Below are 19,133 nucleotides of genomic sequence, written 5' to 3'. Positions count from 1 at the left end.
TGAAGCCAGCACAGCAGCTTCCATAAAACCCTTTCCAAACTGATTAGATTTGCAGTTCACTCCCTAAGCCTGCCTGGTCATGGTAGCATCATGCAATGAATATTTTCATTGAATAAAACTGGAATTGCAGAGGAACTAAATTGTTTTTGGTGTGAATACTTCTGTAGTGCTTGCTTAAACATGAAATTGTTTCTGACTAACTCATGTGTGAGCAGTCTTATTCTGAAAAAAATTCTTCCTGTTGAGCCTAATGTAGTTGTTTAATAATTAAACAGAAGCAGGTAATTGGAAAATACTGCATATGCAGCCAATCCTCAGTCTTTTTTCCTTTGATAGCTATAAATGGTTCAAGATTGGATAAAAAGGGAATATTTTAAAAAATTCTTCCTTGGATAACAGATTGTCTTATTTTGTTGATTTTAATTTCTTAATTTGTTTGACTAAATGAGAAAGTTAAAGTATCTGATAGTTTTTTCATATAAAATGGTACAGGTAGATGGGCATGAGGGTAGAAGAATCTTTTGTTTCTATAGAAAACTTATGAAACTCCAGAAATTAAAGGTTGCATTGCTCAGCAGGGAGCTTATGAGAACTGCAGTGTGTATCAGCCGCCACATGACTGCTGTTCATATACAGGCAAAGCAGAGAGAGAGAACAACCTGCTTTTCCTTCAGTCAGTAGCTCAAATCCTGAGTAGACTGGGCCTTTAAAGGCTTCATTTACAAATTTTTTTTAACAGCCTTTGTATAATTAACATTTTCATCATTGTTAGTATGTTAGCAAGTGAGACTTAATATAACAAAAGATTGAATTTACTCATTATGGATTGATTTAAAAGACTATGATTAATTAAAACAATAAATTCTCCAGAAAAGAAATAGTTTTAACTGGTGGTGATTCAAAAGAACTAGAAAAAGATTCCTGTGGTGCTCTAGTCTGTCTTGCCAATTAGTTTTTCAGAAATCAGGATGTTAATCTGATTCACTATTAGTGAATTAACTGTTCACTAAGAGAAAAGTGAATAATTTTGTTAAATTTATTTTTGTAGAAAAAAAGAAAAAGGAAAAAAGGAAAAAAAGAGAAAAAAAGAAGACATGTTTTCTATTAGCAAAGAAAAAGTAAAAGAAGTAGAGGAAGTATCTTTCTGAGACTGCTAGCTTTAGACCAGCAGCCCTTGCTGGCTTTGTCTGCAGCTGTCTGAAACCACGTTTAAACATGTCTTGACCACAGGTCCTGTTGAATCAGTGGCAGACACAGTTTGGTTGGCACATGCAAATGAGCTGGCTGTAGTACCAAAACGGTAGAATTTTTAAAGAGAGTGGCTATAGGAAAAAATTAAATCTATTAGAAAAAAAAAAGAAGTTGGATTTCTTTGCATGGTTCTTGTGAATCACTGGAAGCCTCTGTGCAATCTGAGGGAGCTTTACCTCTCCCATGGAAACCAAAGAGCCAGCTGGCTGGCCTCACGGCTGGGTGTGATCCAGGACCTGATGGGAGAACAGGTGTAACAAGTGTGCAAATGACCAAGCAGCTGTTTCCACGAGTTTGCTGCCAGAGGCGCTCGGGGTCTCAGCTGTGCTGTTACAATAAGCCAGATTGTGACCTAGACACCAGAGGCCTTGACTGGAGTTCCTGATCTTGTGCCTTGCAGGTTCTGTCCCAGGGCCAGGTCCTGTCCAGCACCAGCACCCAGTGCAGCTCTTGGTGGTAAGCGCTATCAAGGTTGTGTGGAATTATGTTCTGGGTGATGGCCAAAGACTCTTTAGTCAGGTCTCTGTGAGCTAGCAGAGTGAAAGAGTCCTGAACAATAATCCTTTCTGGCTCTTGATGGGGTTAAAATATGTCCTGTGAAGGTTTGTCTTGCTTTCAAAATTCCTGGGAAAAATCTCCAGGGAGATCCTGTGAATAACTTTCTTGTAAGCCTTCTCTCTTCCCTCTCTGCCAACACCTACCCAAGAAATACCTTTATCTTTTAGATCTCTGCTTCCTTATAAGCCATTGTTGGCTGCTTTGGTGCAAATTAGTTGGAAGATGCACATTGTTTGCATCTGATATCAGATGATATCAGAACTACACAAAAGTTTGCATCTGATATCAGGTTATGTCTCTCTACACTGGTGAAAAGTTCTCCAAGAGAGGTAAGGTTTCATGTGCAGGACATGTGGCAGATCAAGAAAAGCATGAATGGTATAGATGGGTCTGGGATGCAGTCAGGGATACAAGTTTCAGCTGGGGTAATGTAAGAGCTTTGGGGATATCAATGTCTTTCAGAGAGAACCACAGAATGGGGCTGCACAGGTGCTTGTGGTATCTATAATGATGGTTCAGCTTCATCTTACCTTATGGTGGTGCAAATTTTACATAGTGGTATATGTTACTAGTGAATTAAAACACAGGCATACATTCAAAGTCATTGCAATTTTATCCCTTGGTTATAAGTAGTTTGGAAAGTGTATCTTTAATTCCTTCCATAGAAATCCAAACTATGGCTGCTTGATTCCCATTTGCACCAGTGCTTCTCTGATCTCTGCCCAGCTACACTCATAAAGTGCCCCTGTGTATGTTTACATAGATGTTTACTCTCCAAACAGTTCTCGTCATTCTAAAACTACTTAAGGAATGTACCTGACAACTTGGGTGGAAAAACATTCTCTAGATGTAAAAGACTGAAAGAACTGCTGTATACACTGGTCTCAGTATTCACCAAAATTCCAGGTCTGGATTGAAATATTTTCTTTGGCTCATATTTTTATTTGTGTAATACTATGTCTACCAAGGTAAAATATTTTGACGTTAGAAGCGAGTAAAGGATGTCAGAATGTCATCTTGTTGTTTTAGCTATCATAGGAACATAGTAACATCTTCATTTGGAACTGTAGTTTAAATAGAGCAACTAGTAAAAAAGCTGCATTTTAGTAACCTTTCTGAAAAGACAGTAAAGAGACTGAGACATTCCTCATCCAGTTATAAATGACATAAATACAATCAGTGTTACATTTGTGTAAGTCAGAATTCCAAGTGTGTAAATATAACTATTTTAATGCTCTGGATTTAGATTGTTTAAAGCAAAACATTTTGCTTACATAGTGTTGAGAAGTTTATTTCACTTACCATTCTAAGCCCCTTTATCTCCTTTGCTGCTGTTTGCTATTTCTAATGATTGTTAGGGAACCAAGAACAGTTATGAGGACATACTGGCAAAGATAGTCTGATAACTTGGCTGCATAAAAATGCAGGTGTTTCTTGTAGCTGTTAGGATGCATCTGTTCAATAAATGTAAATAATTTTTCTAGAACATGCAGTTCTAGAAATGGTATGCATGTTGTGTTCAGGAGAAACCATCCAACCATTCAGGCTACTAACATTTAAATCTAGTTTCTATTACTGAATTGAAACAATGCTGTATCTTTGGAACTTGTATAGTGAACCAAACCAAACCTTTTTGGTGGTATCATTTTTTTCATCTGGAATTACATGAAATAAGAAATTATGAAATCAAGCAATTTTTTAAAAGGAAGCGAGATGGGGATGTTTACATATTTTGTCTTTTTGGGACCATTTGATGTGCTGCATTAAAGCTGCACAGCTGAACATCCACAAATTGTGTATTTCTTTGTAGATATTGTTGGTACAAAGGATAGAATTTCAGAAATGGAAAACATTGTGCCTTGCCTTTCTTCTAGGGAAACCCTTAAAATGTCTTGCCAAGCTGTAGCTTCTGCATTCCACCTCTTTTGTTTTCCAGAAATGAATTTTTTTAACTTTGTAATTAGCTACACGATTGTATAGAGGAGGAAAGTATTGCTGGTAATAATAAGTGTGTCTGCACATTGAGGCTTGCTCATTGTGTAGACACAACATGCAGACATCTTGTAGCCCTTCAGCTGAGTATCAACACACCATTAATAAGCAGACAGCTTGAAAACTCAGCAAGAGCAGAGCATTTGTTACAAAAAGGAGAAACTGCTTTGATCTGGCCATTGCATTTCTTAGAACTGCTGTTATTATGCATAACAGACTGCTCATGTTTAACCGGCCATCATACCTAATCTTCATATGGTCCCCCTTTATACCAGAATTGTACAAAAGAGGAATTCCTGAAGTATGTGTTAGCTACAGATAACTCACAGCATGTTTGTTTTGGAGGAAGAGCAAAGGAAGGAAACTGACATATTTATAAAACCTTTTTTTTCCTCTCTCCTCATCTAGAGCAAATGAAAATAGTACCAAATGATGAGAGACCATCCAAGGTAATTCTAGGCTGTTTGTGTGCAGTTTTGCTCCACCCTGTACACACTCTATTTTTGTTGTTCTTGCTGTGGTCCCTTGAGACAATTATTAATATTGCTGTGTCTTGGAATGCTTGTTACTGCATCTGGAGATGAGACAATTCTGTCTCCCCTCAGCAATCTCTGCGGATATGAACAAGCAGGTACAACATGCTCAGGCAGCGCTGGTTAGAGGGAGGGGGAGCAGTCAGATAAACCTAATGTGCCAGTATCATTCAGGAAGCTCTGGATGAAAGTACTTCTGTGACTTCTTGCAAGTTGTTGAATACAGGCATTACTTCAAAAGTAACTATAGTTACTGTAAGAGTATTAGAAGCACGCAAGTTTTGATTGTCCCAAAAGGCAGATTGCTAAGACTTTGGTACAGATGTTAATGTTTTAAAGAACTTGTTTTCAAATCTTTTCTAATTACTGTGAAATCCGTGGATTGTAGTAAAATAGCTTTTAATTAGTCTGGGACCCTTCCCTCTGACAGGTCCTTTAGTGAAACTAGGGCAGTATTTATGCCAGTACAGTTTTCTGCTGTGGCAGTGATTGAACACTGGATTAAGACTTTGAAGGAGTTGGGCATGGTAGAGCAAGCAGGGGAGGACTCTATTAGCAATAAATATCTGGGAGCCTAATTTAACAAAATGTTTTGTTTCCACATTATAAAACCCATTTCTGGTGCATTTTCTTCCCCTTTTTTGATCAAGGGTGTTTTGGACTTGAGCCAAAGACGTGTCTATACAGGGAGCTATCCTAGAATAATTACTCTGGAAAAAGTAGCTTGGATTAATTCCACGGGAGCAGAGTATTGTTTCAGAAGGAGTTATTTGGAGTATCAACATATTTGAGTGCTCTGTCTCAATTGGTCTTTTCTCAGTTTCTCTGGAATCTTAGCTTCTCTCTTTGTACCCTGGATACAAGTAGAAAAGAACAACTGAGTATGGTTATGCTGCTTGGAATTTGTGAGGTTTTAAAAATTTGCATCTGCTTCCCTAATCCAGAGCACTAAACCAAGATTCTGCTAAAAGACCAAAATCTCTTTCTCCGGAGTGGGTTAAGTTGATAAGGTATGCTGGCAAATAACCTTTTGGATTTATGGGTGAAAGCATAAGAGAAAATGACCTGGGATCCAAACCCACATACTGCTTTTGAACCATTAAAAGGTAGGAGTAAGAAAGTTTCAGATGTGTTCAGAGATAAGAAATGCTGGAGGAGGAGATTCAGGTAGTCTTCAGTTTCTGTTCTCATGTGGTCTGTGAATAGTCTAGAAAAGAGAGATACTTTTTTTCTTCCCTCCTTTTTTTCTTCTTCTCTTGCATATGTTTTTTGGGGAATACAGACTCAATACCGGGGTCATGATGGCCACAGTTCTGTATCAACCTTAGCACACTTGGGCAGTGTGTTATGCCCGTGGTCGGTACCCGCACCGACCGGATGCCGCTGAGCAGCAGCCAGACCGGTATGAGCCCCGCAGGAGACACGTTTTGCTGTCTCAAACACATCCCGCCCCCGCCATGGGAGCTCTCTGCCCTTTTCCCCAACGGCCGCTCCTCACCTGCGGCCGTGACCCGCCCTCACTACGGCTTCACTTTGTGCCGCGAAGGGCAAAGACATCCGAGAGCGGGGGCGCGGCAGGCGGGGAGCCCCCTGGGGGCCCCGGGAGGTGATGGGCGACTCACGGGCGGGGCGACGCCCTGGGCTGCCCCTCCCAGGGGAAGGGGCCCAGCCCGGAGACATTTTGTGCTGTGCCGGGGGCCGGGCACCCACGGAGGGCGGGGCGGGGCGGGGCGGGCCCGGCGCGGAGCCGGCGGGGCACGACGGGCGCGCTCAGCGCGGGGAGCGGCGATGGCGCTGGCAGCAGGTTCCCGTGCCGGGCGAGAGCGGATGGCGGCCCTGCTCGTCCTCTACCTGCCCCTCCTGCCGGGGCTGGCCGGCGCCTTCAACCTGGACACGGACAACGTGATCAGCTGGAGCGGGGAGACGGGCAGCCTCTTCGGCTTCTCCCTGGCCATGCACCGGCAGCTGCAGCCGCAGGAGAAACGGCTGTAAGTGCACCGCGCCCCGCCCAGCCCCGTCCCGGGCCGCCCGCCGGGACCCTCCTACCTTCCACCGCCGGGAAACTTCTCCTGGCGGCGGGCCGGGGTCGGCAGCCCTCCCGGCCGGCGGCGGGAGCGGGGCCGGGCCGCCGGGGGCCCTCGGAGGGATGGGGCAGCACCTGCCGCGGGGCGCTGCGGAGCCGGGGCAGCGCCGAGCGAGGGGCCGCCCCCGCGGCCCGGGGACCTGCGGGCAGCCGGGGCTGGAAAGGAGAAGCGAGCGACAGCCGCCGCTGGGAGTCCTTCCCGCCGCAGCGCTGTCCTGCGCCGGCAGGCTGCAGCCCGGGGCGGCGGGGATCTGCGCCGCCGGAGCCTGCCCAGCATCTCGGGTTTGGGCTCCCTGGGCATACCGGCATCGGTAACTCAGGGTCTGCTGTTCAAGACAGAACCCTGCCCGGGAGTGCAGATGAGAGGTGATACTAAGAAGTTAAGAAAAATAAGTCAGGGCTGGTGGTATATGCATGAAACTTCTTTTGGGAAATGATGGAGACAAAATAAGGCTCCTGTGTACATCTTCAGCATCCTTGCTGCTTTGTGTCCAAAGCGGAGCAGTGCTGGACCCCACCCTATCCAGTAGTGCTGGATGGAGTGTGAGCATAAAGTATTGTTGTTAAATAAATACACCCTCCTCAAATATTTAGTTTTAATTCAAGGCAAGATGTGCTTATTATCCATATAGAGTTAGTGGGAGAAGGAAGCTAGAAATAAATAATATTCTTTGTAAAGTTATGTGGTAAATTGAAAAATCCTGTAGGCTCATTTTGCTCACACTTGCATTCTTGTGTGATTTCATAAAAATTACAGTGTGTGGAGGAGTATAAATCACATACACCCATGTTTCATCTTCCATCTAGCAGATAAAATGACCCATAGCATCCTGAGGAATGAAATGCAAATCTGTGAGCTCCTTTCCAGAGGCCTCTGTCTTAATTCTTGACAGGATTATGCTTGCACAGGTCTCATTTTAGTATTACCAAGAAAGCAGTGCCTGGAGCTTGTTAGTCTCCTGTTGTATTGTCAGTCCTGGCAGAATGAGTGTGGAGGAATATGCAGACAGCCAATTACTGAGAAGAAAGAAACAGCAGAAACACAAGGACAGTCACAGTATTCAAGCTGGTATGTACTATTTGGCTGAAATGCCTCAGAGATTATTGGCATGAAAGTTCTGTATTGTATGTCTAGTAAGTGCTTCCTCAGGCAGTCCAGTGTGGGGAAAGAGCAGAGCCAGATGCTATCTGCCTTGACATGGCTTTCTGAATCCAGGCTTTCATGAGAAGCAAGGGTCTCTATTAGAGACAAAACCAGACTAGACAAACTGCGTTTTATGGTGACATGCGCTTCTGAGTATGAGGTATCTTGGCCATTTTTCAACTCCACGAGTTTTAGCATAAGGAATTGGAATGCTACCCTGGGTAGCTGCTGGGTAGTATGCTTGGAATGAAACCTTTTATGACAAATGGGCATGTTGTAGTCACTTTGAACATAATTTTTGTGTCTGTAAGAGTAGTAGTGTGTGGCTTTAAGAGAACAAGACATTAAATACGCTGAACTCTTAGGGGCCAAGTTGTGTTTAGCTCATTTTGTGTGAGCTCTGTCTTCTGAAGCAGGAGGTTTGTTGGGGAGTCTTGAAGAGAAGCGTTCCATGTTAGGCTGCATTTTTATATCATTTAAAAATGAGCTAGGTTGAGCTGATACCAGAGGATTTGTGTGGTCTTTTCCATGGAAACCCCATGCAATTTCTAAATGGATTGATTCTTCATAGATGCAACAAATGGTATCTGCTGTCCGGATACTTGGGGAAGGTGTAAAGTTCTGGGAGCAGAGGTCATACTGAAGTCTTCTGCTGAGAAACAATTATGTCTGATGCCTTCATGCTGCCTGCTGCCTGTAACAGCAGGACTCTGGTGCAATAACTCTGCATTCCCAGGTGCATTTTGGTCTGTCTTACCTCTGCTGCAAAACTGCATTTATGTACAGCTCTCTCTTAGTCAGGTAGAAGTATTTATTTTACCGTTTCTTCTTGAATGGATGCTAATTTCATAACTCAGTTACATTTAGAGTGTGAACACTGTTAAGCAGTTGCCAAAAATACAAAAACTCCCGATTCATTCTGAAGTGTAATTAAAAGTGATAATTGGAATCCCTTCTGGCAGGGACCCTTATTTCAAAGAAACCTGTCAGCTTGAGCGCCTTTCTACCCCTCCAGTTTTACAAAATTAGAAACAGGTTGTCACAGACATGTGCAAGATCAGTCCATCTTTGGAAAAACAAGAAAATGAGAGGTAAAAGGTAAAATACATGGAGTGTATTCAAGGGCTAATGGCTTGGAGCAAGGCTTGGTAAAACAAATGAAATTATATGTAATTTTTCTCTTACCTCATTTAAGCATTTGTTAAGTGAAATGGTTCCCTCTTTCTCACACAGGATTGTTCAGTGTTAATCATTACAATAATCCTCTGTAAAGATGAGGGTGGAGAATGTCTAGGAAGTGTGACAAATAAAGGTACAGCTGAAATAGCCTTTGATTAAACATGGTATTTGCTTTTGACCATCTTTTTTTCTTAGTCACAGAATACTGTGGATTTCATATTAGCTTTGAATGACAAATTAATTTATTAGTGTTAGCTACAAATGCCATGCTTGCTAATGAATTACTTAACTTTCAGCATTATGAACAGATGACTGTTCAATTGCTTTGACTTAAGTTGTAAATAATACTGAGTATATAGCTATGGAGTAGTAACAAGATTTTGGTTTTGAGTATCTTCAGGTTAGAAGAGTTGGAATGTTTGTTAGAGGGGAGAAAAGCTTTAGTTTATGGTGACTGAAAGTGGACTGCTAATGGTGTGTGGGTGTGAAAGACAGCTGAATACAAACTTTATGTGAATTGAGGAACATTATTGTTGGAGGTAGCAAGGCAGTCTCCCTGGATTTTTGTGTTTGGTTCTGGTTCATTGTCAAGCATAGTGAATCAGGCAGCAGAAAAGGCTGATGGAGCTCTAAAGGAGCTGGGCTTATTGCCCTGTGTAAGTTTGTTCTGTTTTTAATCTATCAATATGATGAAAGGGAGTTCTGGTTCTGCAGGGGAGTGGTGGCACAACAGCAGCACATTTCATCTGCAGACTGAAAGGAGTTTTGTAACTTAGAGGAGTCTGAGACTGGGGCATAGCTATAGGAGAAACACGGTTAAAATGTAAGTGGTCCTGTGATGAAAATGTGAGTGTATCCAGCATCTCCAGATGGGGACTACACTGATGATGGATTTATTAGCTACTATATGTTATATATTACTATTAGAATAAAAATGTAATTACTAGCTACTCACTATATATGTAGTGCATGTAGTCACATATATGTAATTTTGTAGGATATATAGAGATACAGTCTGTATGTATGCATACTCCATGTAAAGTGTCCAGCAAATCCATTCCAGTTTGGTTGTAATTCACAATGACTTAGGCATCTTGAATTAGAACACAAACATCAAGAATACCTAAATTTGTATATTTCATAGAATCATAGACTCATTACTTGGGTTGGAAAAGACCCTTAAGGTCAGTCCAAGTGTGAACCTAACACCCATTAGCCAGTTTTTATTTGTGGTTTAGAATAATAGAATCACAAATTATCCTGCCTTGCAAGGGACCCACAAAGACCTACTTGGAAGTAATTCTGATAATATTTTCAGTGCGAGTATGGAGCTGAATTCAGGTAGGCTTCTTCTTGTTGTTGTGTAAGGCTAGAAGGGATGAGACTAGTTACTAACATTCAGGATTCTCCCATCAGCTGAAAAGCTGTATTGAAAGCTGTGGATAGGCACTTTATGTCAAGACTGCACTGACCATTACTGGCCATAAAATCCTAAAAATTGCAGTGTCTTACTGAAAATTTTACTTGTCACAGGTTTTGCTGACACTGCACGTCTCTACTGTGAGCTTTTATATCAATACATAACAGAGTTGCCTTAGGTCAGCAGGTCTGCTGGCATTGCTGTGCTGCTGCAGTGCATCCTCCGTGGCATTTAGCCAGTACTTTTGTGTTCTCTGGGGCTTGGGCTCAGAGACACTTTGCTCCAGCAACAAAGAGCTGGATGATGCTGGTCTGCAGTGAAAAATGACAATTTCTGCATGCAGAGGTGGTGTTGTGTAATTCAGACTTTGGGTGAACTGAATTAAAAACAATGCACGTTTATACCTTTAGGTTTAAAAGCTGTAATAGTGATGGTCCTTGGTTAGTGCTTCTGTCAATTAAAAAAGAAAGGATTTGCAATAAATTTCCTTTTTTTTCTTAGGCTGTGATTTTACTGTGTCACTGCACCTTGTATTTTCTTCTCTTGAGTGTCTCTCTAATTTTGTCTATGCAAACTATTATTGGATAACCTGCTTAGTATGCTTATTTGCTTTCTTAGTGATAGTAGAGGAGTTTGTGTTCAAGATAGATGTCCTGTGGCAAAGGTCAGGATCAAATGAGGTTGGGAAGGAGGAGTAGCTGAAGAGTTTACTTGTTGTGGTAAAAGACAGATTTTCAAGAAAGATCCATTGTGCTAATATCATGGGTGAAAGAGGCAAGACAAATTTATGTTGCATAAGGGGGGTGTAGTTGTTACAGGAGGAGCAAACTGCAGAAGGCTGGCTTTTTTTCCCAGTACTGATTTTGTTTTATGTTCTTGGTTATCGGTGGCAGAAGCCAGACAGGTACGTTGGCTTCTCATAAATGTTTTTTTCATAAGGCCCAACAAGCACAGAAGAATGATTACTGATCTAATTTGTTGCTGTATGATTTCTCCACCAAATAAATGAAATTAGCATATTGGGTTGCCTGGCATGTTACAGCAGTAAGCTGTTCATCTGTCAGCATGGGCTATTCCTTTTTCCTCTGTTAAATTCCACCTGCATGTGCCAGAGCAACTGTAAGTTTTGTAAGGAATGCATTCTGGTAAATTCTCATTGGAGATAGCACGTTCATTTTGAAAGAGCTGCATTTAAAATAATTGTTTAAATATTTCAGAACCAGCCTGGGTCTAGATGAGTCATTCTGGCCATAACTGTAAAAATGCTGCATTTTGAGGGCATATTCTGTGGAAAGGACAAGACTGAGATAAGGCTATTGGGCAAATGTCAGTTTAGGAGCAAGTAAGTAAAAATCCATAATATTGAATGAGCAGATGGTGGTCTGTACTGTGAAACATTAGCTGGAAAATGAGCACCTTATCATTGTATTTAGCAAGGGTAGGTAACAGCACACGAATATTTGATGAAAGAACTATGCAGAATAGTCTTGAGAACATTGAATAATTCCTTTATTAGCACTAAATATTTTTGATTGCAATATACACAACCAAGTTACTGCTTTGAAAGTAATGGGAGAAGAATGTGGCTTAGAAAACAAATATGAACATGAAAAAAAAGTTTTGCTTCCATTTTTAAGGGAATAATTCTGAATGTTAAAAATAAATTAACTATACCATAGGTTACTAAGGCTCCTTTTGCAGCTCCTGCATCTAAGGTATTGTATTCTTGTTAAAATGCACTTCTCTTGGGTTTAATGTATTGTATCACATTTTCTGAGATTATTTTGAGAATCCCATAGCAGTTACTTTGGAAAAGTGCAGTTCTGTTGGCTTAGCTTAAACAACAGGCTGTGTGTATTCTGCGGTGAAGTACCTGAGACAGATTTTTGTACCAAAATAACAGTGAAAGGCAAAAGGTACTGCTTCTTGCATTGTGATATTTGGAGTATTTACTAGTATGCATTGATTGCTTTTGCTGGAGTGGCTGTTTTTCTTGTTTCCTCTTACAGAACTGCATCTAAAATATGTAATGTCCTTCAAGGAGTTGAGCTAATGTGTGTGAGGATGATTAGACTGTGTTAGGAAGGGAGAAGATCTGCTGAATCAAGGAGAAAAGAAGGAGGGATTTATGGGATGGGCCCTGTCAAGATGCCATCTACAGCATAAAAATGTACTCCAGTCCCTCCAGGATAACATGGAGAGATCCTGCACTGGATTTCACTGCCAGCTAGCGAGTTTCTAGGCTACTTTTAAACTGTATTCCTTGCATTTGTTTTCTATTTTCAAGGTGTTTGGAGGTCATCTAAGAAATAGAGAGCAGCAGACAGGAATGATCAGCATTGTTGAGTTTGCTGATAGCTAGTGTCCATGGGAATGGCAGAATTGTCTCAGGCTGAATGTTACTTCCTTTTTAGTGAAGATGACATTTTTTTGGAAATGGAGCTGTATATGCTTAGTCTCTGCATGATTCATCTGTCATTGTCACCTTCCTCAAAAGTAGATCTATAAAATAAATCTTAAAAAAACAAAGATTGCAAATATGCTGAAGACAGCTCACTCCTGTATTGCCTGGGGTTGTTTGTTCAGCAGCACATGCGTGGGTCAAAGGTCTGAAGGAAATGCATGTTTATCCTGAAGTGGTCAAAAGTGGCAAGCAGCTGTTGCAGATAGCAAGGACACCATCATCATGGGAGGTTGAATTTTTCGTGTCCTTTACTTACTGCTCCTTTCACAATACTCTGCTAAGGGAATTACAAAGATTTGTTAGCCTTACACTTTGTCATCAGTGCAGCTGAAGCTGCATAATGGTTTAGTCTGCTGGCTCTTAGATGTTAGTGATGTCTAGCAGAGTGTGTGAAAAGCCATTTTAATTATCCATGTTTGTGTAGTGTGAAAACCATCTTGTCTTGGCCAAAAATGCTAAAATAAATTTGGTATATTTTTTTCTTATACAGCCAATTCCTGTAGCTGCTACTACAAATATGGTGTAATTTTGCAAGTCCCTGTAATCTTTTTATCCACTCAATTTATTTTTCTGCTAGAGAAATGTTTGATAATTATGTGGTGTGATCCGTGAATATTGCTGAAGATGCAAGTGTCTCTTCCCAGCCAAGATATGTTCCTGCATATAGCAGAAGAAAACTTATGTTGTCAGATCAGATGTTGCAGAAATAGCTGCAATAGTATTTGTACAACTTGCAGCTTACAGGAACATAGGGTGTTGAAAATACCTGGAAAAAACCTAATTCTAAATTCTGCTCAAGTGAGAATGTAGGGAGTGGCAAAAAAAAAAAAAAAGGCATGTATGAGGGGATGTGTGTAAAAATTAGGTATGTGTGCATGTGGAGGAGTAGCAATATACAGAGTAAGAGATTGCAGTGGGTTTCTTGGCACAGTCACAAACATAAGTTTTTTTGCAAAAAATCTTGTTCTTAAGTTTTTAAAGCTGGTTGAAATTCTCAGTTTGAGCATTCCTATTCATAGTAAAATATAATGGTTTCTTCTTCCACAGATGTGTATAAAGAGCAGCTTCTTGTGAATGTATCATTTAGTTCTGTTGATCTGTTTGATCAGTGGTTGAGTATCTGCATGAAATATAAAAAAAGGGCTCTTTGAGCATCCCAGCTGCACAGGCTATGACCTGTTTCTCCTAGGGAAATACCTTATTGGAGTGATGTTCTTTAAAGCGACTTGAGTGCCTGTGTTTTCGGTTAATTTGAAGGCGTGGGGGCATAATGCGTCATGTACCCAGTGACACATCTGCCTTTGTCATTAAGCTCATGGCTTGAAGAAAAGTGTTACTCAAACTGTGGATCCCATTATAGGCATTTAGCCCAGGGCTATGATGGCTTTAAGACTGAAGGAATACTTAGAACTGTGCTCTAGCATGCAGGTGCCTTCGGGCTGTTGAAGTGTGTGTGATGGCTGTTCATGTACTCATTGTCTGAAGCTCTTATTAGGGATTACCTGTCAGGCAGGTCCACGTATTTCCTGCACGTGGAGAGTTCCTTAGCCCCCCTTCACAGGGCACTGCTCTGTAGCCCACAGACTTAGGTTGGCAGCTGGGCAGGGCACAGCTCAGCTCAGGGGTGCCAGTGTTGGTCTGGTGTGGGTGAGCTTCCTTTGCCCCGGGGTGCTGCTTGGTGTGTTGTAACTAAATCTGATAAACTTCTCTTCAGACCTTGAATCAGGCAGAATTTTTGTGGTTGTGTATGCAGTGTAGGAGGTTTCTACCTGTCTTGGTATTCTCCCTACAATTCAGAATTCAGAGGGAGATGGTGGTAAGTCTGGAAAAGGAGGAGAAGGGGGGAATCTCATAAATAGATGTATGAGAGAAGGAAATATGGCTTGGGTTAGCATGAGGAGCAGTTGCTCTTTCAGTTCTGCAGGGCTGTATTAGTTGCAGAAGTGTCTCATATTGCCCATTGATTCTACAGTAAAATGTCCATCCCTCTCGCTGTACTTCTTTCATGCCTTTTAATAGTTTAATTATGGTGATAAATGAAACTGATGTACTTCATTCTGTGGAGGAAATAGAGGAATGACATTTCAACCCAAATATTTGTTTTGTGCTGAATTAGAACTACTATAATTTTTTTAAAATGGCTTTTGGTACATTGAATTAACAGTATATGCCTGTTAAGGTTGTTAGTTCTCAAACAAGTAGTGCCTTCAAATACTGACTGGGTGCACTGCTTTCAGGTTCCCCCCCTCCCAAAAAAAAGAAAAAAAGTGAGCAACTGTTTCCGTATTTTTATTTCTTTCTTGTTTATTTTCTAAAACATGTACCTAATATATGATGCGATACTTCTTTAATTTTTCATGAACTTTTTATATGGACGCCGTTTCATGGGGATACAAAGACAAGTCCTGCAAATGTGAAGAAGTTTAAATGAATTCTGGGGTTTTCTATGGCATGAATGGGCAGCAGCCCAAGTGCAGGGGACAGTAATTCCTAATTTCTGTGAGGCCTGCATGTTCACAGGACGCTGATGGCAGCCCAGCCTCGGCACAGCGGCTCCTCCGCAGGGCCCGTGGTGCGCGGGGCGAGGGCGGCGCTGGGCGAGGCCATGGCCGGGGAGGGCCCTGCGCTGCTGGGGGCTCTTGGCAGCCGAGCAGGGCTGCCCATGTGGGACAGCGGGACGGACACGGCTCTCTCTGTGCTTGTGGGTGCCTGGCGGCTGCTGGCTCACCCCGGCTGCTTTGCTGCAGCTGTTCCTGCGTGCCTGGCCTGCTGCTGTTGGGAGCTGCAGCTTGGTGCGCCTGCAGAGGAGAGCGGCTGGGTTGTGCCCAGCTGGCAGGGGTGGGACTGCCGTAGTTCAGCCCTTCCATGCAGACAAGGTGACTCTGGGCGGGGGCTGAGCTAGGCGTGCCACGATTTTGGCTCCCAAGGTAGTTTCTTGAAATGGTGCGCTTGTCACTTTCGAGTTAAACCACATGTTGTTTTAAGAAGATTTCATGCAGTACCAGGCACTGCCATGTTAGAAAACCTGAGTGAAAATCCCTTTAACATTATTTCTCGTGTAGGTTTATCATAAATTAATTATAAAACTATGTCTGATACATATTTTACCGTACCAGTTTGTAGTCAGGTCTGTTCCTGGCACAGGTGCTCTTCCTTTTAAATCTGAAAAATGTATAGATTGTAAAGAAGAAATTAAACCTGTAGGTAGTATACAGGTTGCACTTGTTATTTGACAGGATGAAATCTATGAGGTATCTGTTGATTAAAGCCAGAGAGTGGTGTCTGAAATGGAAAACTGGATTTTGAAACACAAACTTGGGGCAGACTGTACCATTTCTTCTAAGAAAAACGCTTTGTACCAATGGAAATGAGATCTGCAAAACCTGTTTTGAATCCAGACAGGCTGGGCTCTGGACTGTGATGGGAAAGTGTTTATTTTTCCATGTGACTTTCAGAAAGTCAATAATAAGTGGCCTTTCCAGAACAACAGGTATCTTTGTAGTTCCAGTTTTGCTTTGTATTAGCTTGCCCTAGTCCTTGTGCAGCTTTTGGCTTCTTTTTCTAGCTTCTGTCATAATCTGTTTCCTAAAAAAGGCTGAAGAAATAAAATGAAAATTGCAGTCCTACAAGTGCCAAGCCTCCAGGCAACAGAGTACATTAATGATGTACTTGGCCACAGCTTTGCTCTGTTAGTTCCAAAGTTTAGCTGTGGAGTAGCAGAGAAGGAGAATATTCAGTCACTTAAAATAGCTGTTAATAGCATACTGACCATGATGGGTGTCTCTGTGAAAAGCATCACAGGTAAGCTCCCTGCTGACACACTTACTGGTTGTATTTTGTAGGGGAGGATTTTTTTTTTTTGGTGGAGCCCATGGTTTAGCTCCAGTTCCCATTAGCAGCCCAGTGTGTGAAGGGACAGTCTCTCCCTGCTAAATAGTCTGTGGTGCTCTTGTCCTGTAACTTGGTTCTTTTGTGGAATGGCAAATCCAAGCAGGAAGCAGGGGTGGGGCCACCAATATTCACAGTGGCTGTCCCACTGACAAACTTCAGTTATGTTGAAATATTGTGGTGGTTAAATGCATCCATCTTCTGTGTTTGTTAATTTTAAGAACAGGTGAGACCACATCATTGCAGAGGAGTGAAAATACAGCTCAGGTCGAGAGCCGTAGATGCCCACATTGTGATCAGGAGTCTCTGCCTGGAAGTGGGAGAGAGAAAGGATGTAGGAGTTTAACTGTCCAGTCAAGGGTGAGCCATTTCATGGCATTTAGCTTTGTCAGATTCCAAATTTGCCCCCCTTGTGGAGTCTTTCTGAAAACAAAATGAAGTGCAAAGTCTGCAGTGGCAGCATTGTTGCCTGAGAACAGCAATATTCCATTTGAAACTTGTGCTCTGTGGAGCCTGCAAAATTGGAAATTACTTAGACCAGTGACTACTTTATTTCACTTATATGTGGAAGTGGTTAATGGTTTCTTACGCAGAAAACACTTTCATGATTTCTACTCCAGTCTGTTAAGGCTCAGAGCAGGCACTATGGGTGTGCTTGCTTTTACTTTTAAAGAAAGGCTGGCAAAGATGTGGCGCCTTGTTTGGGTAGAAGGACAGCATGGAAAAGGAAAGAATTTAAGGAATGAAGAAAACTTTGGGAGATAGCAGAGTATCTGAGTTTGGTGCAGACTGTGGTATTTTTTGTATTTGTTTAAATCAAAATATAATTAACTCAGTGGGAGCCTCTTACTTTGATGAACAGGATATTTACTCTAAAAAACATTGAAGATCTTCACCCTCCTTTAACTTGATTTCTTTTGAGAGTTTTTTCCAAAATAGAACTGTAATGAATTGGTAATAATTTTTCTTCTCTGAAGTATGTTGCGAAAATCATATGTTACCCTTGGACTGTTCCAGGCTGTAAGTGAAGAAAAGAATTTCACTGTGGAGTGAGGGAATACTTCCAGGAGGTTGGATGATTTCTGGATTTCTTTTGAGATGGTTTTCGCATTTTAACTTTGACTTTCCTTTTGGAAGCAACCAAGATAGTTTCATGAGCAGTATTGGAGGGAGTTCAAATAGCTGTGAGCAGAAACCACTCCCACTTCTTACTGTTGTTTTCATTAGCTGAGGAGGAGCCACAGCTACCTACTAAACATTTCAAGTATTACCAATTAAAGCAGGGAGGGTTTTAAAATCTGCACCCTACTGCTTAATATTCTGTACTATGTGTTGAAATGGAAAGCTCGTGTATTTTACTTTGGACTTTAATGACTCTTTTGGGCCATATCTGATTAAATAAAGTTACACCCTTTCTTCTCAGTGTTCACCCAGCTGTTCTTGCTGAATGCTGGTTGTTAAAAGCATTAAGTAGTGAAGAAAGCGCAAAGCTCAGTACGCCATGGAGCCTCTAGGTGCAGGTGTGGAAATCAGCTGGAGGGTTTGTGGTTTGTGTTGCTGTGGCACTGGGGGTGGCAGTGTCTGGTGAGGCGCAGGCCACGTGGTCTCCTTCTGCCTGATACCCAGAAATGTTTTGTGCTAACCAAGTACACTTCCTACCAAGACATATTCTGCAAATAGGCCCACAAAGAACAGAAGATTTGGCTGCGGTCCCACCCACAGCACTTGGCACGGTAACAGTGAACAAGATATAAAAATGCCCCGCTTCTGCATTCAGTGGGGCAGGAGAATGTGAGCGAAATTGCAGGGACAGACAGACAGGTTTGTCCTCCTTGCCCCCCTCAGTAGGGACACTGTTTGGTAAGCCTTGTGTCCTCAGCTGTGCTGAGTGCTGACCTGGGGTATTAAACTTGTGATTGCAATGGCCCTTTTAGTGCTGGATGTAGCTCCTCTGCAGTTAATGCACTCTCACCCTCAGTCCAGAGAAACGTGGTATGTTGCATTCAATAAATCATGCTGTTCCAGAATCTGACTGGTTCTTCTAAATGCAGCCAGACCTACAGTTCATAGACTGTTTGTGTATCTGGAGTTGGACCTGTAGTTACATGGTGCCTACCTGAGTGTGGGCAGTGAGTTCTCACCTTCTTCTGCTTCTTGGAGATATGTGGGCTTATGAAGCATGTTTTGTACACACACTTATCTAAAGGTCTGCTCCAGATGCAGATGAAGTCAGTAAGATGTCTTGATGCCTTTTCTGAGACTTGAGTAGTACTTGGCATAAGTGGTGAAATGGAGCTTTTCTTGCCTTGGCTGTTGTGTTGGGGTGTAATGTAACGGCACAGTGAGGTAGGGTGGGTGTAGCTGTGCCCTGGGGTTCCATGGAGGGATCTGCTGCTCCCTGTGTGGAGAGCAGGGGCCGGCTCTCCCTGCTGTGTTACAGCTGCTCTCGCACACACAGGTACAGCTGCAGGGCAGGCAGCACCCCCTGAGCCTGCCTCTCAGTAAGGGCACTTGGTTACAACATCATCACCAGTCCTGGAGCTCTCATCTTGGGGGATTGTCTTACATTTGGCCATGAATCTGGGACTGTAAGGGAGTAAATCTGTTCCTCTAAGTCAGCT

General features: G+C 42.2%; 1 protein-coding gene across 6 annotated transcripts in view; it reads left to right on the top strand.

Moving 5' to 3' along the window:
• Positions 1-6,076: 6,076 nt before the first annotated feature.
• ITGA6 (integrin subunit alpha 6) overlaps positions 6,077-19,133 on the top strand; it is a 37,155-nt gene continuing 24,098 nt past the window's right edge. For all 6 annotated transcript variants that reach the window (XM_064718020.1, XM_064718018.1, XM_064718016.1 and 3 more), the window contains exon 1: positions 6,077-6,322. In XM_064718020.1, the coding sequence (XP_064574090.1) occupies positions 6,123-6,322 (200 nt within the window). In that variant the 5' untranslated portion in view covers positions 6,077-6,122. The remainder of the gene's footprint in view (positions 6,323-19,133) is intronic.

This window comes from Zonotrichia leucophrys, chromosome 7 (assembly GCF_028769735.1).
Source record: "Zonotrichia leucophrys gambelii isolate GWCS_2022_RI chromosome 7, RI_Zleu_2.0, whole genome shotgun sequence".
In the NCBI taxonomy this organism is placed as follows: domain Eukaryota; kingdom Metazoa; phylum Chordata; class Aves; order Passeriformes; family Passerellidae; genus Zonotrichia; species Zonotrichia leucophrys.
This window is presented reverse-complemented; position numbering and strand designations above follow the sequence as displayed.